General features: G+C 41.2%; 3 protein-coding genes across 4 annotated transcripts; 1 reads left to right on the top strand and 2 right to left on the bottom strand.

The window, feature by feature from the left end:
* The first annotated feature begins 1,797 nt into the window (after positions 1-1,797).
* LOC133890666 (serine/threonine-protein kinase VIK-like) lies at positions 1,798-7,213 on the top strand. 2 transcript variants are annotated; one of them, XM_062331143.1, is made up of 11 exons: positions 1,803-2,338; positions 3,066-3,140; positions 3,688-3,804; positions 4,308-4,402; positions 4,557-4,677; positions 5,020-5,099; positions 6,184-6,243; positions 6,318-6,439; positions 6,526-6,611; positions 6,689-6,801; positions 6,910-7,213. In XM_062331143.1, exons 1-11 carry the CDS (start codon positions 2,006-2,008, stop codon positions 7,031-7,033), a joined length of 1,326 nt encoding a protein of 441 aa, XP_062187127.1. In that variant the 5' UTR covers positions 1,803-2,005; the 3' UTR covers positions 7,034-7,213. The 2 variants fall into 2 exon arrangements, with proteins under 2 accessions (XP_062187128.1, XP_062187127.1); XM_062331144.1 differs by lacking the exon at positions 6,689-6,801 and having other exon boundaries at positions 1,798-2,338.
* A 1,296-nt stretch (positions 7,214-8,509) lies between these two features.
* On the bottom strand, positions 8,510-11,811 carry LOC133890668 (transmembrane emp24 domain-containing protein p24delta9-like). The gene is made up of 4 exons (XM_062331145.1): positions 11,434-11,811; positions 11,135-11,344; positions 8,929-9,005; positions 8,510-8,826 (listed from the first exon to the last, which is right to left on the bottom strand). Exons 1-4 carry the CDS (start codon positions 11,689-11,691, stop codon positions 8,682-8,684), a joined length of 690 nt encoding a protein of 229 aa, XP_062187129.1. The 5' UTR covers positions 11,692-11,811; the 3' UTR covers positions 8,510-8,681.
* Positions 11,812-12,898: 1,087 nt separating this feature from the next.
* On the bottom strand, positions 12,899-24,036 carry LOC133890665 (uncharacterized). Its single transcript, XM_062331142.1, has 20 exons — positions 23,355-24,036; positions 23,168-23,237; positions 22,500-22,542; positions 20,894-20,971; positions 20,707-20,791; positions 20,534-20,616; positions 20,330-20,387; positions 19,608-19,718; positions 19,190-19,247; positions 18,918-19,014; positions 18,372-18,407; positions 17,980-18,116; positions 16,762-16,832; positions 16,632-16,685; positions 16,350-16,492; positions 16,086-16,235; positions 14,904-15,137; positions 14,715-14,774; positions 13,848-14,072; positions 12,899-13,417 (listed from the first exon to the last, which is right to left on the bottom strand). The coding sequence occupies exons 1-20, from the start codon at positions 23,641-23,643 to the stop codon at positions 13,277-13,279; spliced, it is 2,223 nt and encodes a 740-aa protein (XP_062187126.1). The 5' UTR covers positions 23,644-24,036; the 3' UTR covers positions 12,899-13,276.
* Positions 24,037-25,134: the final 1,098 nt, after the last annotated feature.

Below are 25,134 nucleotides of genomic sequence, written 5' to 3'. Positions count from 1 at the left end.
ACAAAAAAAAAAAGGAGGGGAAAAAAATGTAGCGGAGAAGGATTGGATTTGCGGGGACCGGGTGTACAAAGCTAGCCATGCCGGGGAACCAAAAAACCGGCCCGAAACATGCCAAATCCTGAAATCCATGTGCAGCACATGGAATCATTTCGATGGCCAGACCACCGCTGCTTTGCCGACCCGATGCAATCGCCCATTTTGGATGGTTGGTGATAAGTTCGTGTCGAAACTGAGTAGTGACAGCTCAGTGTGAGGGTCGTTGGGTTCCATCCTCTTGGTCCCGGGTTCTGTACTTATGGTTGGAATTTTCTACTCGGTTGATTTAAGAGTGGAATCAGTCTATTTATAGACTCTAATAAAGATCCGAGCAGTAACAAATTAAATAGGTTCTTAAAAAAATGATAAGCTCGTGTCCTCTCAGTGCACTCTTTATTCATATTTTAAAGCAAATGTAAATACGAATTCAAATGTCTTAAGATACTAATACAAATTGGATTGTTCGAATCCGAATATCTATTTAGGCTTGTTTGATAGGGATCTAGCTCTTAGATTTTTGGAGCTGGTTATATTTAGCTCTAAAAAATTTAGGATCTGAAACTCTAGATGGATTGATAGTGTTTGGTCAAATTATTTTCTTTTTATTTTGGCAAAAATAAATATTTAAATCACTTTATTTTATTATATAAATTTCAGATTCAACATAGATCTTGATTGACTATGAGTATCTTACAACCTTAACGATAAATTATAGAATAATAATTTTATATAACACAAGAATGATAACAATTCAACGTAAAAAATTACATATGTTAACTATGCCATATGATAAGTCATGTCTAATAATATATTGATGTTTGACCGTATATATAAGTATGTATTCAATGGATTACTAGACATTACAGTAAACTAACATTAAATTCTGCTCCAATTACATAATAGTGCAATTTGAACAAATCACGGGTCTATCCATATGGATTGAGTTGAGATGTTGGTATCCAAACAATGCCATCGTAGTTCGTGCACATCACGTGCAGAGTAGACAGTTTGAATGGCATCAGCTTGATGTCGATTTCGTGGAGAAATCGCCAGTTTTTCTGCGAACCAGGCGGCACGAAATGAAGAAAAACTGCGTGGGTTCCGTGGAAAAATCGCCAGTTTTGGATGGATTCACATCCCATCATTCTAACAGAGACCGATGCCGCGGCCGGTTTTGGATGTGCCGTGTAGATCGGACGTGTTTTTAGAGTTTACTAGTTTACTAAGAATTTGTGGCTGTTAAATTTTGATGATTAATTTTTATAATAAATTTTTAGTTTTTTAATATATTAAAAATCAGAAAAAATTTATTTTAATCTGTTTTTTAGCTTCTAGTTCATTAGAAATTAGAATCAAAAGCAAATATCTTGGACAGCTTGTGTCTTTTTTTTAGAAAAGCTGGAAAAAACCTATCTAAATGGGACTACATTGTTGTTTGATAGAGCTCTCTGAATTCAAAGTTTTTAGAAGTAATTATATAGAAAAAATTATTTTATAGCTAAAAGTGATTTTTGAATAAACTTTATAAGGAAAATATTTTGGTAGCAAAAGTGAACTAGAACGAGCTATTTTTTTTAAATTTTTAACATCTAATTTATTCAAAAAATATCTTTTTAAAAACTTAAAACAGCAAACGGACTGTTCCACACTGCAAAACTGCGATGCCAGACTGGCACACAAAGACAAGTGGTGTCGGTTAACGGGTTAAGCAAATGGGTTAGCCGGCTGAGCCCTGTGATTAGTCGAGGATTAATTAACCCAGCGGTGCCATCGGATCAGATCGGATCCGATCGTGCACCCGCCCCGAGGCAAACGTATATTCACGATTCCCGTAGACCAGGCCGCGCAACGATAAAATCCCCCCAAACAGTTGGATTCCAGAGAGGACGAGACGCAATTCTTGGAGAGAAGAGAAACCCTTCCCCACTCAGATTCATTCAGGACCACGCGACGTCCGAGGGCGGGAGAGATGAGCGGGGCGGAGGAGGAAGCGACGGGGGCGGGGGGCTCCGGCGGGGGGAGCGGCGGCGGCGCGGGGTCGTCGGGGAGCAGCGGGCCGCGGCGGCGGTTCGACGACAAGGGGCTCGTGGCCCGCACCTCGCTGATCCTGTGGCACACGCACCAGAACGACGCCAACGCCGTGCGGAAGCTGCTCGAGGAGGACGCCGCGCTCGTCAACGCCCGCGACTACGACAGCCGCACGCCGCTCCACGTCGCGGCCCTCCACGGGTGGCACGACGTCGCCGAGTGCCTCATCGCCAGCGGCGCCGACGTCAACGCCCAGGACCGGTGGCAGAACACGGTGAGATAGAGCCGAGGCGCCGACGATCCTTTCTCTCGTCTCAGCGTTTGGATTCGGGCCCTTACGTGTTGGAAATGGAGGGTGACGGTATTGGGGCTGGATTTGGGTTGGGCTCTGTCCGTGTCGTGTTGAAATGGTTCGGATTGTTGATTCGGGTTGAGATATTCCTGGCTTCTGTTGGGGTTGGATTTGGTTTGTTCTGTCATGAATTGACGACTCGGAGGAACGCGATTAGCCACGGCCACTAATTTGCGCTCTGCAGCTTTTGATTCGATTGGATGACCCTCCTGTCATCTTCTGTGTTGGACTTGGACACCGGTTTTGTTCAGGGTTTGGACCTTGCCGTGTTTGACGAATTTGCAGCTTCTGCTGCGAATTAATGGGGGCTCGTGCCACGTTTGGTTGTCAAATGCGTCGTTCCTGCAATGGTCGGTTGATTCGGGTGTTGAAGCATCGTTGTTTAACATTTGTTGCCTAGATACAAAATATATCTCGCATTCATTCAGTCTCTGTTGTTGCTGGTTTGGTTTGGTGTTAAGCTTTGATGTAAAATTGATGTGGAAGTGGAACATTTGTATCCAGTGGTACTTCTATGATTTTGCTTTCTAATTGGTTATATTAATGTTGCAGTGGTGTAAATATATGTTGCTTTTGTCCAAACTCTAATGTTATGATGGCACATTTAGGATCGTTGCTAATGATGCTTTTTTTTTGTGTGTATGTACAGCCACTTGCTGATGCGGAGGGCGCCAAGAGGCAGACCATGATCGAGCTGCTCAAGGAGCATGGTGGATTGACATATGTACGTGGTCAATAATTTTGGTTTGATTTAAAAGGTTGCCTTGGTTACTGCATCGCAAAGTTTTAGGGTTGCATAGGTTTAACCACTAGCACAGGATTACTAAATTTGTAAATTGAACACCAGGTATTCCAATTCCACCAGTCACTGGGTATGGATTTAGTGGGTGAGTCCCCTACATATTGCTCTGCACGTCTGCAGCTATTACCGGTGTAATGTTTCTGAATTTTGTATCCAGGATACATGGTCCCAAATGTTATCAGAGTTAGTAGTGTCAATTTTTTTGCAATGTTTGGGGAACTAATGGGGCATTATTTGGAACTTGGATATCTTGGTTCTTTACACATGGATGTCTGTTAGAAATGGCAGAATGTACAACAATTGTGTCGCAATTGATGAACAAAGTGATAGCGTTCACTTTTTGTAGACCATACTGGTCTGTCTGTTTTTTTAATGGATAGTTTTGGTGCACCTTTTGCGCACAATTAAATTAACTATGCTCTTTATAGTTGGAATAAATGCTTTGGATTCCTTGAATTTTTTCCTGTAGGGGAAAACTGGAAGCCATTTTGAAGCAAAATCAATTCCGCCACCTCTAACAAACAAGGTTGACTGGGAGATTAACCCACTTGAATTGGACTTCACAAAAGCAGTTATCATTGGAAAGGTTTCAACTCTTGAACATCTCTTACTAAATGCAATTATTTGATAAAGTATTAACATAGTTTACTGATTTTGGTATTATCCACCAGGACAGCTGATAGTTGCTCATAGTCAATATTGTAAGCCATTGTTGATTTTAGATGGTATTAAGCTTTTCTCGTGTTTTGCAAACAGACTGTTGTGTATTTGAAACTTGCTGCTATGTTGGCTCTTAGTCAACTGATGGACCTTTCATTTTCATGGTTAGAAAATGTTCGCCACTTGCATATTAAAGTTAATTACTGAGGGACATATTTTTTGTACATGCAATACATGAGCATGAACTAATGGGTGATAAAGATGATTTGAAGACATAAATGGCCTTCTAGCTTTTGCACTGAAAATAAACTTACAATACGATGAGTTTAATGGACATATATATTGCAAAGAAACTATTTATTGTACTCCACTTTTAGTTCTTTTTGTATTGGGTCATCTTAAGTTCGTCAATCCTGCTAACTACGACAGGGCTCTTTTGGAGAAATTCTGAAAGCAAATTGGCGAGGAACACCTATTGCTGTCAAGCGCATTCTTCCATCCCTATCTGATGACAGGCTGGTGATGTAAGTAAACATTGCTCACAGAGTCACTAACACCCCCACTATGTCAACCTTCTTGAGTACTGATTGACATTGTGGTAACTAATTTTTTGTTGGAGATGTTAACTGTATGCTTCTCATGTAATGTTCTCTTAGCAAAACTTCTCTTGATCTGCAGCCAAGATTTTAAGCATGAAGTCAACTTGCTAATAAAGCTGAGACATCCAAATATTGTCCAGTTCCTTGGAGCAGTCACAGAAACCAAGCCTCTAATGCTAGTTACTGAGTTTCTACGAGGAGTATGTATTTTATTTTTTAAATCAGCTATCATTTTATGGGAGACCGAGGTAATGTCAAGAGAGGTCGAGGTAGACCAAACTTGACATGGGAGGAGTCTGTAAAGAGGGATCTGAAAGACTGGAATATCACCAAAGAACTAGCCATGGACAGAGGTGCGTGGAAGTTAGCTATCCACGTGCCAGAGCCATGACTAGACTTGCAAGATCTTATGGGTTTCATCTCTAGCCTACCCCAACTTGTTTGGGACTGAAAGGCTTTGTTGTTGTTGTTGTAAATCAGCTATCATTTTGGTGTGGACTATTTGGAATACCTTCTCATGTTAAGTTAAATACATTTTTCAGGGTGATCTTCATCAATATCTGAAGGAGAAAGGCTCACTCAGCCCACTTACTGCTGTTAATTTTGCACTAGACATTGCAAGGTACTCACATCATGTGCTTGACTCTTAGTACATAATACTTAATCTGTATGCAAATGATTTCCTGATATGCTTTGCTTTAATTGTATCGTTTTGATGTCAGGATAATTTCATAGTTGTTGTTAAGAATGGCCTTGACTCAATCAATGGTTATCAAAACTTTTATTTATCATCCCCTTGTTAGATCATTTCAATCTATTTAGTGTGAAATCAAAGTACCACCGATCATTATCTTGCTATGCTAACGGAAGTAACAATAGAATTGCTTTGCTACGGAAAAAATTGTGCTTTGAATTCTTTTTTATATCTAATTGATCAATGAGAGTATGAGAGTGGTTTTAGCCATATCATTAGACTTATAGAAATATGGTCTGTTGGATCTATTTGAAATGCAAACCCACTGAAAATGGATTTATTTTATATAATTCGCCTCTTCCCTGTTGCGGCGCGGCTATTTTGATCTAGTATGTGTTGTGTGTGGTGTGGGTGCGTTGTGTTAGGGTGTTTTATTTTGTAACTTCTTTTTTCCTTCTTTAATGAAATGACATGCAGTTCTGCTGCGCATTCGAGAAAAAAAAGATTTGAGTGCTTTGATAGGATATTTTTCTATTTATGCTGCAAACACTATTTTATTGGGGCTTCATGTACTGTATGACTGTACTAAGTTCTGACTCAACACATATGTGTTTGCAGTAATTCTTAGGCCACTCCCAGTGCTCCACCATGGACAATGTCTTAGACATTTAATGACCATGCCGCATAGGATTTATGGTGAAGTGGCAGAAAATTAAAGAAGAGAGATAGGGATGTAGAAGCTAAGAAATGCATTGGGATGCTTAATATCCTATGTTCATGTGTTCCATGAAACAAGCAAACCAATGGGAAGCAATAGAAAATTAAATACTGGCTCATATTTTGAGATGTGGAAGAAACTATGCATCGGGGAGCTAATTTTTACACTAGTGTCTATGTGATGTGGAAGTAGATAGAGTGATAGACATCGCTCTAAGATATTTGCATTGTGAGTGGCCTTAGGCATGATAAATGTTTCATGTGTTATTCTCTTCATTAATTTTCTCTTTTGCAGGGGAATGGCATATCTTCATAATGAGCCTAATGTTGTGATCCACCGGGACTTAAAACCAAGGTCTGAGGGATTGCTTGTTTTTGGTAATGCTAGAAGCCTTTTGGTCTGGTCTAACTTAATGTGTCAACTTATAGAAACATTCTTCTAGTGAATTCTGCTGCCAACCACTTGAAAGTTGGAGATTTTGGCCTTAGTAAGATTATCAAAGCTCAGCATGCCAATGATGTATACAAGATGACAGGAGAGACAGGAAGCTGTAAGTTTCAGGAGCTGCCACTCAACTTTGAATCTCTTCTCTTGAATTCATATGAACTAATTGTTATGATTTCGGTGCAAATATAGACCGGTACATGGCCCCTGAAGTTTTCAAGCACCGGAAATACGACAAGAAAGTTGACATCTTCTCTTTTGCCATGATACTGTATGAGGTAATTTCGTCACCAAAAAATAGAAGCCATTAGTAAGTCATATTACTGAATGATAGGAATATTTCGTTTGAGTATAGATGCTGGAAGGCGATCCACCTTTCTCCAGCTACGAACCTTATGAGGCTGCTAAGTATGTGGCAGATGGGCATCGCCCAGCTTTCCGTAAAGGATACCTTCAAGAATTGAAGGAGTATGTACAAACCAAACAACCCTTGAGCCTTGACGTTCTACCATTGCCATGTTAACGTAAACTAGTGTCTTGTGACTTAAGTATTTTAACACGGTTTTATAATTGCAGTTTGATTGAGCTATGTTGGTCAGGGGATATCAATGTGAGACCATCTTTCTTAGAGATTCTCAAGCGGCTTGAGAAGCTGAAGGAAGCCTTATCAAACGACCACCACTGGCATTTGTTCCAGTAGCGGTGCTGTGGTGCATTACTACAGGTGGTGTCTTAAATGGGGTTTTCTTGGGAGATCTGTCATTTATCAATGTACAAAATTTGGTGCCTTGAGAAAGGTCCACCGAGGCAAATTTTTCTCTGTTTTACTTTGCTACTATTTCTGTTAATGAAAACAGAAACCTTGTTTGTATCGCATCAATCTTTTCTTTAGGTTCTTTTGTCGCTTATCTGCATAGATTCTGAAAATCTGTAGAGTTATTAGACCATAGTTGGGGTTCAGATGGCTTCCTGCTCTCTTTTGTTCGTCAGTTCTTCATATGCTTGTTGAGAACGGACACAATAGGAAAGTGAATATGTCGTGCATTCTGGAAGTGCTCATTGTGATGGAGAAACAAGTCTTTCTGTTAACTTTATAAAGATAAACATTGGATTACAAATTATGTTGTTGTGTGTTCTGAGTATGTGCCTTCAGAATCTGGATAAGCAGATTCTTTGTTGCAGTTTTTCAGATGAACTAGGGGCTGTCTGGTTCTCGCCTCAAGAATTGCTCATGTCAAAATTAGGGTTATGCCAAAATTTGGTCATGCTAAGTAGTGATTGGGCTGAGGTCAACCCAAAAATCAGGGTTGCCACCTCAAAATATTGCTAAGCTTTGCTATAGAAAAAAATTGGTTGTCCAAATTTTTCGAAACGTGGTTAAATTTTGGCTCTGAACCAAATGGAGGCTAAATTTTTGTGGCGTAGCTAAATTTTGACTTGCTTCTTGGAGGCAAAAACCAAATAGCCCCTAAATCATCATCTCACGACCCTCCAGTCATCTTTTACTGAAACTGGTAAGTAACCAAACAGGTCACAAGAACAAGCAGCCAGAGCAGACTCCAGTTACTGGGCCACCGAATCCGACAATAGACAAACTACTCGCCCTCTCTCCCTCTCTCTGTGCGCGCGCCCTGGAGCCAGACTCCTGTTGGTTGTCTGCTAGCCATGCTACTTCCATGATGACTTCATATTATAACCACGATTATTACATGCTGCAGTCAAGGTTGTCAAAAAACACAGTTCTAAATCGGATCATAACTACCAATCGTAAAAACACAGATTCTATCGACTAGAATCGCAGAATCAGCCCAATCAATATAGATCGCAGAGTCATAAAATCGCACGATAAAATCGAGATTCTAACAATCATGGTTGCAGTGGCAGTCCAAAGAGGACCAGCAATGTGGTATTTTTTGAAAAAAAAAAATTCTATACAAATGCTACAGAAGTCACCTCTTACAGTATCACCTAGATGGCAACCACCAGTTCCCAACATGAATCCCAACGTGGTGAACAAGATCTACTCAACGTTAATTATATATATCAAGTAATAAACATGCAAAATAATAGTAATTTTCTATTTAAAAGAGATTCACTGCTTCAAAATCCACGTTAAGAACAAGTGACAACCATTAAGACGGTGCTGCAGACGTGCACAGAATGGACAACAGCATGGTGCTCCAAATTACCCGATGAACTATAGATCAGACAACATTTTAGTTTTCTACAACATTTTTAGAATTTCAACTTGACGGGCTTGAGCACAGTGAAGCATGTTTCGCAAGTATGACAAAAATAAGTTACACCTAGCCACCCCGTGCTGTGTGCTATCGTGAATCATGGGAGAACTACAGCAGCTTCTTTCTCTCGAAGAAGGTCTTCAGGTGCCACAGCTGCAAACCGGCCACGGATAAGCAGATGCCGAGCGAGAGGAACCCGAGCCAAGCCATCCTTGAGTTTGTATTCATGTTTAGGTTCTGCATTTCCCCCTCCCTGGACACATGACATGGCAACAATGTGATATCAAAATTGTTTCGCAAACTCTCACGAAATCTAGTTTCACCGCTGCCAGTCATAGTAGATAGTATGTACTACCTTTCACGTAGATAAAACATTTCTTCATGGATATTTTTTATAGTTTCCTCTAGCTTCTTCAACTCCAATTCCATCATCTGCAACATACAAGCAACAATACATGCTTGAACGGAGGTACTAGTTATAAGAAACAACATGGCCACACAGCACTATTATATGCATATATAAGCAGGCCATTCTCACAAAACAAGACAAAGTCAGGGTTCTCAGTCTGAAGAATTGATTATGACTTATGAGCAGTGTGAGCGCTGCTAATAACAAACCTGAGGAGCAAACACTATATGACACACAATTATTAGCAAGATCAGTTATTGTTCAATTCCTAAATAGCACTAACTATTTAATTAACAAACCAAATAGTATGCTTCCAATGCAAGCTTTTAAATCGTGATTTTCACAGCTTCGCGGCACAGTCCCAGAAAAGCTATAGAAGCTATCGCAGGAGCCATCCTTCGTCATGTTTTAGTATTAACAAATACAAATATTAAAGTTTTTACATAATATAGTCCATGTTTGGGAAACAAATTAAGACTGTACATACAAGTACTAAATATAATATAATAAAATTATAAGTCAGAATATTCTTAACAAAATTACTTCATCAATAGGAAATATAAGTGTTCGAGTATTGAAAAAAGAGCTAGATATGATGTCTTATTAGGTTTTCTCATAGTTCAAGCTGATAAGAAATGTTTTTAGCCTTCTAGCGAAGTTGGATTTCAAAATTAGCTTGTTTATTTGGCATGTGGGTACATATGTAGGATAGCAGAGCTATCTCTAGCTATGAGCTATGGCAAATAGCGCAGCTATTTAGGGCTATAGCGCTTATAGCTCATATAGCGGAAGACTGACCCATCACGTTTGAGATCCGAAACAGCTATTGCGCAGCTATAGCGCAACTATAGCTAGCTATTTAAAACCTTGTTCCAATGTGAAAAGCAGATAAGCTACCCAAAGTCCCAAACACGCCCAGAGATAATATAAGAAGTCAGCAAACATAAGTATTCTTTTTAAAGTCAAACAATATGCTTATGATCAACATTAACATGGAATGGTTGCACGCTGAAATCATGACACCCCAAATGCATAATATATCATCTCTAGGAGTCCTAATCTCTAGAACTTTATGCCAAGAGGCCAAGCTTGTTTAACCTCTGTTCAATTAGAATATGGTTCTAAGTCACACAACGCAGTTGCATGGATGTGATGCTCACAATTTTAAGTCATGCATAATTAAAATAAGTAAAAAAAACTCACCAAGTCTGATATAAAAACATACAAATGTCAATTGTGTACTTCTTATTCTTCCAAGTACAGTCAGATCCGCATTTTCAAACAACTGATACCTACGCACAATTATTCTGTACAACTTGTATGAAACTGGCAAGTACACATCGTTATAAGAACCAAAAAAAAACACCACCATAAGAGTAAAGCAACCTGTTGGCTATAGAGCTTATGCCCTTTCGATATCCACATAGAAGAAAATGTAATTGAACTATATCAAGGACTTACTAGTATGCTTAAAAATTTGAGCTCCTTGATTCAAAATCCAAAACCACACCAACATATTTAAAACAAAGAAAATCCGACCCCACAACCATACCACACTTGAACCCAGCCTCAGGGCTAGAAAAAATCAATCTACCACTTCAAAAATTATAATGCTCAACAAAATGTAGCAAATCTACAAAGAACTCTAAAGAAGCATGTAAAGGATATACAAGGATACACGTTCTGTACCTAGATTGAACCTAACGTTCTTTCTTACTTCAGTATACCAATAACTGAAGATCTTAAACCAGTAAAATCTAGCAGTTGAACATACAAACATACAAAAATCACTACCAAGCCTAATTTTGCAAACCAAATGCTCTCAAACATCAATGCAGCACAGAATTGATCAACAAACCTATCAGCATGCACAAATCAGTAAATTACTCCTGTCTAAACATTCCAATCCCACAAACTCACAAGTTATTCCACACACAAGCGCCCAAATAGACAGAATAATCCTACAATTTCGGTTGTTACACGCAAATCGGCACCCAAATGACCAGTTTGCTTAATCCAACAAAGTCAATCACTAGCCAACACTACAGCTATAGGACGAGCCAACCATGTTAAAACAAACCGATTCGTACCGAATTGAGCAAACAAAACGAAGGTAAGAATCCGGAGGGCTGGGCGAAGCGAAAACACTCACATCGACCTTGCCCTTCTTGGCGACGCTGGGCCAGTCCTTGGCCGAGACGCCGCTTCTCCAGTCGAACTCGAACTCGATGGTGACCGGTGGCTTGTGGTCGGGCGCCCAGAAGCAGGCCAGGTAGTCGCCCGCCTCTGCCGCCGTGAAGGCGAAGTGCCCCGACTGCACGTTCTCCGCGTAGTGCATGCTGTTCCCGTACGGCGACGTCACCTGCACCACCATAAATCCAAGCAAAGCGCCCCAATCACCACACACATCGCCATGGCCTCCGCGACCCGAATCATCGGACGGTCGCTTACCCTGAGGGAGACGCGGTGCGAGTCCGGGATCTGGGCGTCGGGGAAGTTGGGATCGGGCCCGACGACGTGGTACTTGCCGACGGCCATGGAATTGATCTTGATCTCGTCGGAGACGCACTTGGTGTGGCCCGACTCGAGGTCGAACCGGAGCGCTCGAACCGGCGGCGCGGCAGACAATACGAGGACGGCGGCCAGGAGGAGCAGCGCGGATGGGCGCAGCCACCCGGGGGCAGCGGATCCGGGGCGCCGCGCGGCCATCGCCGGGGATCGGGGAGGACGGCGAGGTCAAGGGAGTGGTGGTGTTCGTGTTTGGCTTGCGGGGAGGGGAACGTGGTGATGCGTGACCGTGTCAGTACGACTACTTGAAGGAGGTTCCTAGATTGTAACGTCAAGAGTGCTTAAAGCTACTGCTGCAGCTTGCAATTGCGGATTAATGACACTCTAAACAAATTTTGATAAGAGAACACTGTTTGTCTTAATGTTCGCAAAGTCCACGTGAAAGAGGGGATAAGAAAGAGAGAAGATCCACGTACATAAAATTGTCTCTGCATGTATGTTGATATCTTGATATCTACATATTGTCGAGGAGAGTTTGTGCATATCTCTATCTGATGAAAGGTTTAGACTTGAGATCGGTGAAATTGAATAGTGGCATATCCACTAGGTGAGCTACCATGAGGGTGTAGCCGTACTACTCGTGACCTAACTTAGGCTCTCAGCGTGTCGCTCGAAGTGATGAAACTGACCTGCGATTGCCTCAAGACTCATATAACATGTTGGCCTAATAATTTTGTAATAAAAAGATTAAATGATTTATCAACCCACCTGGTAAAACCGTACATAAATATATATCACGTAGGTAAAACTACCCCCTAAAATTAGTTATAGTGTTATTTATATAGTATCATAAAGTTTAAGATAAAAAATATTGAGTTCCATAGTTTAGGTGAAATGTAGATTTTTGTCTAAAAGTTCAGGGGAGTATATGAACTTCTTCGTTTTTAGTAAAAAAACTTATGGCTTTTTACATCTCTGGTCATATAAAATGCATTTCTTATCAAACCTTGGCTAAATTCGAGGCACTAAAAAATCGATGAAGGGGGAGACGCCTCACCACATTTTTATAAGAAGATGGTAACGGCTAGATTCGAGTTCGAGCGGGTAAGGCCACAGTGGGCGCAACAACCATCGAGCTACAGCTCGGATCGCAAGCACTCAAAATTTTAGTTACTCACCTTAGGATATCCAGATTCAAGCTTACTTGTGGTGTGTTTGGTTTGCGTCCATACCAGCCCTCGCAAAATTTCAGCCAAGGTATTGGCCATCTGCAATTTGATCAAGGATTGGCAAGAAATGCAGGGGATGTCTGAAAAAGGCATGCCGGAGAGAAGAACATCCAAACAAATGCTGAATTCTTGATGTTAGCCAAATTTTGGTTCGGACACAAAGCAAAAAAAAAGCCAGCTTCCATCAAATCTGCATGTACGTTGTTTATGTGATGCATCATTTACACATAATGAAGACAGATATTTTCCTGTCAGTGTACTCCATAATGAGATATCATAGGTTGTTATACTGCATGAGAGATCTATACCAGGCTTGTCAGCTTACAAGCAGATGTAGAGATACACGTCACAACAAAAATAGCTGTCCTCGGAGTCACAGGACAACGGAAGCATCAGAGAGATGGCAACTTGAGTACTTCAGTAGTCGAACTGTTTTCTTTCATATTGGTTATGCGCTGCCAGCCATTGGCCTAAACTAGGGCTGCCGCCCAGCTATACAAAGTTTGGCAAAGTTCAACACATTCTTGAAAGTCTGTCCGAAAGTAATGAGTAAGTCATTAGTCCGAATCTGAGTCCGTCATCTCCCACCGACGAGCATCTTTGGGTTCAGCATCAGTGATATAGTCAGAGGGCTGACCAAAGAGCGACGTGCTAAGCTTCGGACGACGCCTCTTGGTCTCGTCTTTTGGAGCTTTATCCTGTGAGACCCAATATACAGTCAGAAATCTGAAATGCCGACAATGACAAATCGAACATGAAAAGTACTTTCTGACATCTAATAACACAGTATTTCTGACTTGCTAGGAAAAAAAGAGTAATTTTTTATGGAATGCATAAAACTTCTGATCAAACGCTACCAAAATGACTCTTTTTTTGTGGAAACAAAAGAAGAGCTAACCATGTGGCATGTGTAATGGTTAGATTGGTGATCTCACTATTTGTTGATTGTATGAGAAAGGAAAATGATATTTGCGGTTTACAAAGTTTACAAAATTTGCACGTATGCAGACCGTAGTTAATGCAAAACTAAAGTCACAATCTAGAGAGGGGTCAAAGTCCAAAGTTGTTTGGATCAGTAAAGAATGCAACCGAAGACTCATTTGGCTGGTCAATCAAACATGCATTTACCTGTCGTGTACTCTGAGTTGGTTGGCTGTTCCTGAGCCATATTACTCCCAGTGAAATACATCCACACATAAGCAAAGCTGGACCAATCCTTGGGTCGGTCAGGTAATCTCGGAAATGGAAACCAATGTTCTCTTTTAGACTTTTTCCGGCTGAGCGGATACTTTTGGTATTTCTTAGCCAGTCCTTACTTGTTTCCTCAGGTACAAGATCTGGTACCTTTGAAGTCTACACACATAAAAGGAATAGTATAATCTTTGTTCAATGTAACTGCTCCAAAACATTGTTTTTAGATAGTTTAATGAAAGCATTATCCTCAACAGTCAACAATAGGATTAATGCTCAGACCACAATCGCAGAAACCTGTACCATATAGAGTAAAGGTTCAAACAATGGTGAATTTTTACTGCTAGTGCCAAGTGCCAACAGCAATAGAATGATCTAGGTGCTCGGGTAGATAAAAAAGGGTAAAGAATGATTAGATGCAAGTTGCATCGATCAAATTATGCTGACCGTCATAAAAGCAGGAGATACATTGAATAAAGACCGGACCAAGCACAGACAAGTCTAGCAACTGAGTAAGGCATCTAAAGTTTTTTTTTTTCTTAAAAGATATGTGAACGTTTCACATTTCATTTCTCATATTAGTTTTTCCCCAAGGGAGATTTCATTACATTAACTGAAAAAAACAATCTAATTCAAAAAGATTTCACTAACTAAATAGACAATCTTGAAGTCTGCCATGTCTAGCTAACTTTACACATAAATGTTTTTCTCCTAAAACAATCAATTTGATAAGCAAAGGTTGAGTGAAATGACTGACAGATTTCAAGTTACAAAATTTAGTCATGTAACCTACAAGAGACTTACAAAGTAAGGAATTTCTCTAGTATCTCCATCTTTGATAATCTGAGAGATCCACTTGTTTATCTGCAAAATTAGTTAAGAGGTACAGAATTAGCAATGTGCTTGACTTTTTATGTTGAGCTACCTAATTTGACCTAATTACATTGGTCAAAGGCACATATATGATGCACTAGAAACCATTAGAATTCGCACCTCTTGAATTTCATCTAGACCATTGTACCTTGCCACTAGCTGGGAGGCATCAGTAGTATGCTGTCCCTGGAGAGCCTCCATAAGATTGTTCTTTTTCTCAGCTTTCAGTGCCTCATATGTTGCGTTTCTTTGGAAACGAACAATGAACAGTTCGGGTTTATTATTATCATCTCCAAAACCTCTAGGACCACAGGCTCCATTATAATCAGTGGCAAGGTAGAAGGCACAAATTTGCTGCAAAATGTATACTGTTATCCACTTATTTGATTGCTGACAATGGCATGACCCGGCCATTTGCTGAAACCAGGGTCTGAAGTATTTCCATTACTCTGGTTCCAGTGATGCACATGGGAATTAAGGACAAAAGAACATGAACAATCTTAATAGAATTTCCATAATATACATTGAGAGGAACATTTCATTTGGTGGAGAACACGGCATCAAGGATTGTTATCCACTAAGCAGTTGAAAGGATACCTTAAGCTTCTAAAAAGGATTGATCGTGAAGATATAAGGCTATTTTGCATTCCTCGAAAAGAGAGAGGCTATTTTGCATGTGATTAAATAGACAAAAACACAGATCAGTCTTGCATATGGTGTTTTTTTTTTTTTTTAGAATCAATGAAGCCTGCACAATCCTTATCACTTGGCAGACCTTTTTTGAATCAGATCCAGTACAGTTCTGTCCACTAGGGGCTAGCATTCTGGCCTCTAAGGCAGAACTTGTTATGACCCTTAGAATCTTAGATCATAACGGGGATAACTACCGTAGTCCGTAGAGAAGGTCAGAAGGAGGCCGCATGACATTTGAGGGCTAGACCCCATTTATGATGTGAGATGTGGCATAACCAAACATAAAAGTCATGTATGGATTAATAGAATCCATGGGTGAGAAAATAAGGAAGCTAATAAAATGCCGCATGTCCCAAATGCATGAGACCGGGTCCCATAGGATTATTTTCCCTATAGATTGGGGGAAACTTCTTTGATTCATTTCTCTTGCTTGATAACAAAAGGATGGCATGCCTTGCGTTGTATAGAGCCGGCCCTAACAAATCAATTTAAGCCTTCCAGCTAACAATAGATAACATTCCAAACTAGATAAGATCCTATCCCTAAGATGACTGGATAAAATACGAAAATAAGACATAAAAATAAAGGTTGAATTCTAAAGCAGTCTACCTTCTGTACTTCTCCATCTAACCAAACAAAGGTCAACCTGTCATCTTTCAAGGCAGTTGCCGCACTTGATATCTCTACTGAATTATCCACATTCACAGTAGCACTTGTGTCAACAGCACCTATCAGTTGGTCTTGGGCCTTACGCAAAATCTAGTTTCAAATTGCAAAAGCAATATAGTTAGCAAACTAGTAATGAAACTCAAAAAAATTATCAGATGATAAACCCCACCAACTTGTCCATTGCAATTAGCAATTGAAACTTACTTGTCTCTTTTTACTTAGTTCTATGCCAGGACGACCAGCAACAACTACACAATACCAAATTGTCGTGTCAATGCCAGCACGTGAATGGCCTCTAGCATTGCAACCCAGTTCCAAAGATGTGTCACTTCTTAGCTGTCGCAGTTCTAAACAAGAACAAGAAAGAAATTAGTGTACTGAAGAGAGCACATGTTTTCTTTCAAGTAAAAAAAGCTGCATCATCAATGATATTATGATAGCTTGATAATTCATTATAGTATTGATCCACAGACTGTTTAACAATACCTTGGTGCTTATGCTCCTCCATCATCTCTGTGAACTCTGACTTGCTAAAAGGTCCTGAATTAGAGGTCAACAATCAGCCTGAAACTCTGCATTGCCAAAATCAAAGAGCTACGAGGGGAAGGAATCTTGCCATGGTGTACAACAGGCTTTGTGCCTGGTCCCTTCAAGATAACGAGTGCAGGAGCCGATTCCACTCCTAACCTGATTCAGAATAGAAAACAAATACTAATGAACAAGATTGCATGACCAATTAACCATATTTACTAACAGATGGAGCCATGGAGGTATGTTTTGCTTCAATAAAATGCAGTAGTTCAATTGCTCATTGATTTTGAAATCACATCTTTTGGTAGCTAAGTAGCTACTATCAGCAATCTCAGCATGCGGTGTTCAGATTGTTAATCCTAACTCTCTGAATAAGAGTTTCTTTATGCCAAAAATAGGAAACCTAAAAGCTCAGGTATCTAAACATAGCCAAAATAACACCGCGGGGTAACGGATCTGGAAGTAGACCATCAACTATCGCCCAACGATTTGAAATTTTGAATCAGTCAAATGTCAACCTAAGCTGACTCGAGGCTCTTCTATTGGATTGAGGCTTGATGCCCCATCATATGCAACATGTATACACATATGAAAAGGAACGTGCAACACCAATCAGAACTGTGACGATGATAAACAATAATACTATTCATGAAAACCATAGCTGCAGAGCAAGAGGGAAAATAAATAGCAAATAAAAAGCAATTGAGTGATTTTTGGTTTAGAAATTTATATAGAATATCAGGTTATATGAGGAAATTTACTTATCAACTAGTAGCTAAGTATGGCAAAAATTACTTGAAAGATGAAGCAAGTGAACAAAGGTCTAAAAGCTGCAGATTCTGCTATAAACAGAGGTTTAAATGCTAATGCTCAGTTGGTGCACTTTCATAGTTATTTATTACAAACATGTACTTAATACTGAACTATCAGCCAGTTACTAAGGGCATCTCCAACAATACATGTCAGCTAGCTGTAATGTTGTCCACATAAGTTTTTTGTCTATGTGGAGGGGAGAGTAATGAGGAGAGATAAAAGTTAGACTACTAACTAGTAGATAGTCTACTCATTTAATCCATTGATCTTTCAGACTATTGCATGTGAGCCTACAATTAACAGTGCTACATGTAATCTATTGGGGAGGTTGTCTATAGTATTATCTATTGGTGACATGTACAACTCTTATAAATAGCAGCTATCTATATTATTGGAGATGCTCTAACAAATATATCACAAAAAATGTAATATATAAATATCATCAAAGCATGAATAAGAAATAACAGAAAATTTTACACCAAGCACGTACGAATTCCACCAAATCTGTGATTCGTCTTCTCTCCATAGGACGAATGCAAATGACGCATAGCTCGAATACTCTTGGACAGCTTGGCGAAGGAATGGAGCAGCACGCTCTCCAGTACTTGAGAAAAAGATAACCTTGACCTACGTAATACATGCAAAGTAGGGCATGACTAATTGTGATTGGCCAAAGATAGAAACACTAAAAAATTGCACACGTTGTGTTTCTCAATGTTATCCATTCCAACAGATTTATCATGAAAGGTTAAATGTCTTCCTTAGAATAGAACATGTGCATATGCCCCGGATGAGCATAGAAAAGGATGTAAGTAATTCCATAAGGCAAATAACTACAGATACACATGTGTGTCACACAATATACAGTGAACTCTAGTGTACCTTATGATGGCCGCTCTTCCCAATGAACTGGGGACCCTGAAAATGATATCAGCTATGCATTAGAACCATAATTCCTCAGCTAAAGTCTATCTAACTTAACAGCAATTGTCGAAGAACAACAATGAACAAGACAGCAAGCTACAACACAACAAGAATCACACAATAGAGGTGTGTACATTGGTTATATACTTTTATAGTTACATACTTCATCAGCCAATATGTTAGAATCGTGCAACTAAAATCAATTCATGATCTCACAAGATAGGTGTCCCAAATAAATAAGTGAACAAGAAACTCAATCCTGACTGCCCCTAACTAAGAAAAGGATAAAACCTCAGCCAACAACAAATGGTATCTAAAATGAACTACAAACGCAACTTAATACTTATCATTCAGTAAGTCATATTGATCTTAGTTACTAGCTCAAATAATAGATTATGTACCGAAAAATGCCTTGTGTACAGCTTGCTTTGACTTAGGACTCTTTAAAACAACCATATAAATAGAATAAAATAAACAAGAAATAGAGCTAATCATAAGACCCACCAATGTATCCTTTGAATAGTACAAGATCCGAGGCAATCCTACAACAGATGTTGCAACCCAGTCAACAGCAGAATCCACAAAGAGCCCACCTGGGTACCTAAGCACGTAAACAAGGTTATTTGGACAACATACCATATGCCATGTCTTTAGCACAGATGGAAAGGGCAACGCATAAAATTACACCATGCGATCACAAAGATAACAGGATTAGATGGGTCACAAACTTATTGTTTTTCTAATTCTCTAACCGATAGTCTGACCAAAATAGTCACCTCATGTAACAGGAAGGAGTTCTGCAGTTAGCAGGATATGCAACAAGAGCTGGTACACCTGCATGCATCAAATGAATATGAAGTGAAGGGAATATAACACAAAGATGACCTTTTTCTTAACAAAAATAAAGGCTACTTATTAAATTGAAAAGTTCCGCATTTCCCAGTCACAAATGATGAACCCTGCCAACAAATGAGCACTCTTTTGCTATCACATATTCTCAGTAGAAACTCATCTTCATTTTATTAACTTCCCTCACTGACCTACTTTCACCTACTCGGTTTGACAAGAACCATGTACCAATGCTTAAAATATCATGTCAGTATGTTGCACTGGTTAACACCTGTAAAATCTAAACTATCTAAAAGCTCATATTATTTTGATTAACAGGGCATGTTGACTGTTGTCTTGACATACCATTACGGAAAAATGGCTGTTTGGAGAACCTTTTTTCTGCAAAATGACCAGCCAGCTGCGAATCACCAACTTCTACCATAGCAGTTTTGGCGACACCGTCCAACAGAGTGCCTAGATCATGAAATCAACTATTGTCAGGGGGGAAACGGAATAGGAGAAATTTTTGGAAACTTTAAAACTTCTTCAGTGTTAGTCAGTAGTCATGTTTAAAACACCAGATTATTTGTAATAGGAATTGAAAATACCGTCAACTCAACCTTCAAAAGATCCATAAAAGTACTGCTCAAACAAAACAACCAAAATCTTAAAGTTCTCTTATCCAACAAATGGTCTCAATCTTAAATCACAAATCTAAAATAGAATGCTTGAAAGTGACAAAAGTTCATATCATCAAAATACTTGAGTAGACACATTTGATCAATACACAATGACTCTCTCTATAAATGGCATGCCACTTTAAAGAAAAATGACAGTACAATAAAATAATATGGATTTTTCTAGATCTCACACATGCAGTCTATCACAACTCCAATATTCATTCATCCTCCTTCAATAGTACCAACTGATATATAAGATACTGGAAATTAAAAGTCGATGCAACTGAGTTATTCCACAGTAAATAATTCAAAGTAAGGCTGTCACTTGTCATTTTTGTTAAGTGTCTAAATGTTTTGCCAACAGCAGCAACACACAAGGCAGCCAAGTCAGAATGAAGAACATACCAATTTGTTTCCAGTACTCAATAAACTGAGCACAACGAGGGCTCCCCTTTGAATAAACCTACACAATAGAGCAATAATCAGCTGGCAGTCCAGAGACTCTTTCCAACAGAATACATTGAAGATCGTGCAAATGAAATGTAAATACAAAACTGGATGCTTACAGAGATAGCATAAAGCAAAGAGCCCTTTTAAGTTCCAACTTACCAGTATGAGCAGTGGGTATTCTTCAGCAATAGCAGGCCCAAATGACTCATGTGTGAGTACATTGAAGGCGTAATCAGTCAAATCTATGGTATGGAAATAGTTTTATGTCAAACACCGCAAAAACAAGGAAAACATGAGTCCAATTTACAAGACATTAGATAACCGGAACTTACCAACAAAAGAATCTTTTAACAATGGGAGATCTATTTTCAGAAAGTGCTCCTTTTGATATTGTTCTTTGACTCTCTTGAGGACATCCTACCAGATGAAAAGGAATAATTGAAGGTTTGACTAGAAAGGACACAGAAGTGAGAAAAAGGAACTTTCCATTGTAGAGAGAGAGAGAGAGAGATGGATCACCGTATGCTCATCCAGTCCAAAAAGGTCATAATCCCTCTTCATAATTGGGTTTGTCAACAGCTCATATGCATAACGGATCTGTGTAAAACATCAAAGAATAGTGAAGTTTTATGTTACTAGATTCCCCCCCCCCCCCCAACGGACACATTACTGGAAATAACAGCCCAAACATCAAGCATTTGAAAAAAAAAAGGAATAGGCACGGAGCCGAACTGCCAGTTCATAGCCTTGATGTTCTTAAAGTTAAATGACAGAATGTGTGTTGCGAGTCCTTTGGTTGCAACTTTGAAACAGCATAGAGGTACCAAACAGTTACCATAAATAGAAAGACGAATAGTGAATCTGCTATGGAAGGTGCTTCAATGCAGCATGGAAAGTTGTCTCTATGCACACAATGTAGAAGCACTGCTTATGAAATGATCTTTGTATTCTTTGTGAACATTACTAAGTCTAGTAGACTGAATTCTGGATTTCTTTATACTTGAGATGGCTCTGGTGGCAGCGTTCCGACCCCTCCAAGCCATGGGCTGCCCTCCCCCTGCACCATGAGCGCGACGTTGTTGCCCTCTTCGGTGCTTCAGTCAGGTTCGAAGTCGGAGATGGAAATTCCACTCCTTTTTGGACAGACGCTTGGATTGATGGTCGCGCCATCCGTTCCCTGGCACCGGACCTCATATATTGCATTGCCCCTTCGTGTTTGAACACTAGATCAGTCAAGGAGACTTTGATTAATCGTTGTTGGGTTCATGACATCTCCGGCCCTCTCTCCGCAGCTGCTATCTCCTAGTATCTGCACCTCCGGTCGGTACTCGAACAAACCCATTCGAATGGCAGACAAGATCGTGCGGTTTGGCGATGGAGCTCCTCTGGTCTGTACTCGGCCAGGTCCGCATACCTGATGTTGTTCCAAGGATCCATCCACTTTGCCGGAGCCGCTATGCTTTGGAAAGCTTGGGCACCTCCCAAAGTCAAATTTTTCGCCTGGTTGGGGGCTTCACAACCATCTGTGGACCGCCGACCGGAGGAGACATGGCCTCCAGGAGGACGGCTCTTGCACGCACTGCTCGCAGCAGCTGGAGACCACTGCTCATCTTCTTGTGCACCGTGTCCTAGCTCGCGGGATATGGTGCCGAGTGCTGGGCACCGATGTTCATTCGGAGGAGCTCTCCTTCCTCGACTGGTGGACACACCTTCACGAGCATGTGACGAGATCTTCGCAAAGGATTGGACTCCCTAATCCTCCTCACCTCTTGGCGGATTTGGTTGTCATGTAACGACATCATCTTCAATGGACGCCAAACCTCGACCGATAACCTGGTGGCTCTTATCAGGGAGGAGTCCACTCGCTGAAACGATGCAGGGGCTAAGAACCAATTTGCTCTCCAGGACCGGCTGCGTTCGCACGGCTCGGTTTTCTAATTAGTGTCTCTGCTTTGCTTTCTCGGTTGCAAACTTCATGTAATAGTTCTTTAGGATTCTCTAGCCCTCGTGTCCAATCCAACCGTTTCACGGTTGTTGTATAAACGCTTAATTTCCTTCCACTTAATACAAATATACGCAGCTCTCCTGTGTATTCGAGAAAAAATATTCTGGATTTCGATCTCACCTTTATAACATCAACAGTAGGTTGGTGGTTCGTTTCAGATAGCCTGAATTGACATCAACAAAAGGATCACTCAGTTTCTGAAAAGAAGACATCAAAAAGGAAAAAAAAACATCCACCTCAGGGCAAAAGCAAAGAAGTATAACTGGCACAAACAACTTTGCACAGTTTCAGATTTGGAAATGCCTGCAGACCCCCATCGGAGTCACAGTCACTTCCACCTAAAGTCCTTATTATCACCTTATGGTACTTATTTCTCCATCACAAGCTTGGTACCCATGCACACTAGCCTCCGTACAAGCAAAACTTTGCGGTTGCAGCAACAAGCGAGCATTCATGCACAGTATCTTATTAATTTCCCTAAAAAAACAGTATCTTACTAATACTGGAGCGGTGAAACGAATGATGTTTCTGCACTGTCTCAAAGCTGGGAATTCAGGCAAGCACTGATCGTGGCCAAACAAAATCTTCCATGTACTCAAAAGCAAACGAGACTAAATTTTCCACTAACGAAGTCATAAACAAGTATAGAAACACCATCGAACTGGTAAACTCCAAATAGACGCCCCCATTAAGACCATCTCGCACTCGCACTAAATTACTCCATAGAACAAACCACAGAGCATAATTGAATCAGAAAGTATCAGCTAAGTCGGATAAATCGCACTCACCACTCCTTGGAGAGCCGCTCGTAGGCCTCGACCACCTGCTCCACCGGCGCGAACCTCTCGATTCCCAGCTCTGCAAACCACACAGCACAACCAACCAACCAACCCGAGAGGGGAAAAAAATATCAGAACGCGACCAAATCGGGCGTCGAATCGGAGATAGCGAGGCGGGAGCGATGAGGGCCCTCACCGTCGTAGTGGGTGGGCGGGAAGCGGTGGGGCAAGACGACGAGCTGGAAGAGGAAGCCGGCGGTGAAGAGGAGGATCGGCAGCCAGTAGCGGCGCACCTCCGCCGGAATCTCCATCGCCATCGGAAACGGACGGCGCGGGCGGAAACGGCGGAGGAGGAGAGGTATCGGGGTTTGCGTGGGGACGAGGGGTTTGCTTTGGTTAATGCCTTTAAGCGGCGCTTGATTTGAAGATCGGACCGTCCGTTCGCTCTTACAAATCCTACACCGTTCAAAAGAAGAGATTAGCATAGATCTGTTCTTTTTGAACGGTCGAGATAGCCCCAAGGCAAACAGACGGACGCGGCGGCGCGGCGACTAGGCGAGGTTCGGAGTTTGCTCCCCGCGAGCCAAATGGCGCCGTCGCATCGCCCGGAGCGCACGCACGACCTACGCGACGACGGAGAGTAGTCCGGTACGGCTGGCACACCTTCCTCCTGTGCTCCTGGAGCGTTCCTACTTGTCCTTCCCAAGGACATGGCCATTTCGGGGTTCCACCCGTGGAGGGAGGCGCCTCCGCCGCTTCCGTCGACCACGGCGCAAGTGGGGGCGCCGGCGAAGCTGAGCTCGAGACGCGCCGCATCCGCGCGGAGGCCCACTTCCCACGCTGCTCCAAGCACATGCGTATCCACTTCTCCCGCCGCCCGGCCGCCGCCGGCGGCTACCAGGCGTTCGTCGAGCCGCAGGGCTGATATGCGAAAGATGATATCTAAATAAGGACTAATATGCAAATATTCGCATCGCGATTAATAACCGCGATCTATGTTACTAAGTTAGGGGCTAGTATGTAAAATTCCTGCTCACGAATGACAATACAGTTATACAGACTCAAAGTAGGGAATAATTTGAAAATATTTGGATCACGATTAATAATCACGATCTAATTTAGGGACTACTCTGCAAATATTCGGATCGCGATTTTTATCCAAGTTAGGGACTCATTTGCAAGAGTATCGCATTCTTCCCTCCCGGTGGCCGGCCTGCCCGGCCAGCTGGTAGGAGGTAGCCGTTAGATCTAGGCGTGCGGCCCAGATCGAAGTCTTCGCTCCCGTCTCCTCCCCCCCTCGCCACGTTGGCGGAGCTCCGGCGAGCCACCGTGCGGCGGCCACGGCTTGGAGTTATCGATGCGCTTGTTCGCAGGGCGTTACTATATCTAAAGACTAGTGCCATCTCTCATCGCCCAGTTCTCGTAGGCGGCAGTGGCAGCTTCGATGAGGAGACCCTCCGGCGGCGGCGCTCTTCAGCCAACCCATGACATGGATTCATATATTCTACAGTTATGTCTGCCCAGTAAACTGAGCTAAAATTCGGAAGGGAAAAGAGAAAAAAATGTTAGTGATTTTGCATGAGTTTCATTACAATGGCATATAAAATTCGAAAAGGAAAAGAGAAAAAATCATTGACATTCATGTATGCTACATTCTCAGTTTTCAACAGCTTAAGGAAGAGAAAGATAAGAGCAAATGGACCCTCAATGTTAAAGGCAGTTTTGAATTCATTCCTCTCAAGTTGTAACAATTGCAAACTCTAGTTTCATCACAAGCTCGGAGGATTAATTACCCTCTGAATATAAGATTTTCCTTAGGCAGTTTGGCTGTAAGAAAGAAAAAATGGTTTGCTGATTAAAGGTAACTTCCTAAAGAGAGGATGGAAGGGAATTCTGAACTTTATCAGTTTTGTGATTCAGCTGAAAACTGTCGATTCTGTGGTTCAGCTGAAACAATAACATCTCTCTTCTTCGAA

Source organism: Phragmites australis, chromosome 14 (genome assembly GCF_958298935.1).
Source record: "Phragmites australis chromosome 14, lpPhrAust1.1, whole genome shotgun sequence".
Taxonomy (NCBI): domain Eukaryota; kingdom Viridiplantae; phylum Streptophyta; class Magnoliopsida; order Poales; family Poaceae; genus Phragmites; species Phragmites australis.
Note: the sequence above shows the minus strand (reverse complement) of the source record. Positions and strands in the feature narration are given on the sequence as shown.

Excerpts from the sequence above, each read along its gene's own strand:
- LOC133890666 (XM_062331143.1), top strand. The coding sequence starts at position 2,006 with ATGAGCGGGGCGGAGGAGGAAGCGACGGGGGCGGGGGGCTCCGGCGGG. Across the intron at positions 3,141-3,687 it reads AGCATGGTGGATTGACATAT|GGGAAAACTGGAAGCCATTT; the intron begins GTACGTGGTCAA and ends TTTTTCCTGTAG. Across the intron at positions 6,612-6,688 it reads TTGCCATGATACTGTATGAG|ATGCTGGAAGGCGATCCACC; the intron begins GTAATTTCGTCA and ends GTTTGAGTATAG.
- LOC133890665 (XM_062331142.1), bottom strand. The coding sequence starts at position 23,643 with ATGCTAATCTCTTCTTTTGAACGGTGTAGGATTTGTAAGAGCGAACGG. Across the intron at positions 16,686-16,761 it reads AAAGCCTGTTGTACACCATG|GACCTTTTAGCAAGTCAGAG; the intron begins GCAAGATTCCTT and ends CCTCTAATTCAG. Across the intron at positions 15,138-16,085 it reads TAGATGGAGAAGTACAGAAG|CAAATTTGTGCCTTCTACCT; the intron begins GTAGACTGCTTT and ends TACATTTTGCAG.
- LOC133890668 (XM_062331145.1), bottom strand. The coding sequence starts at position 11,691 with ATGGCCGCGCGGCGCCCCGGATCCGCTGCCCCCGGGTGGCTGCGCCCA. Across the intron at positions 11,345-11,433 it reads CGCACCGCGTCTCCCTCAGG|GTGACGTCGCCGTACGGGAA; the intron begins GTAAGCGACCGT and ends ATGGTGGTGCAG. Across the intron at positions 8,827-8,928 it reads ATGTTTTATCTACGTGAAAG|GGAGGGGGAAATGCAGAACC; the intron begins GTAGTACATACT and ends TCATGTGTCCAG.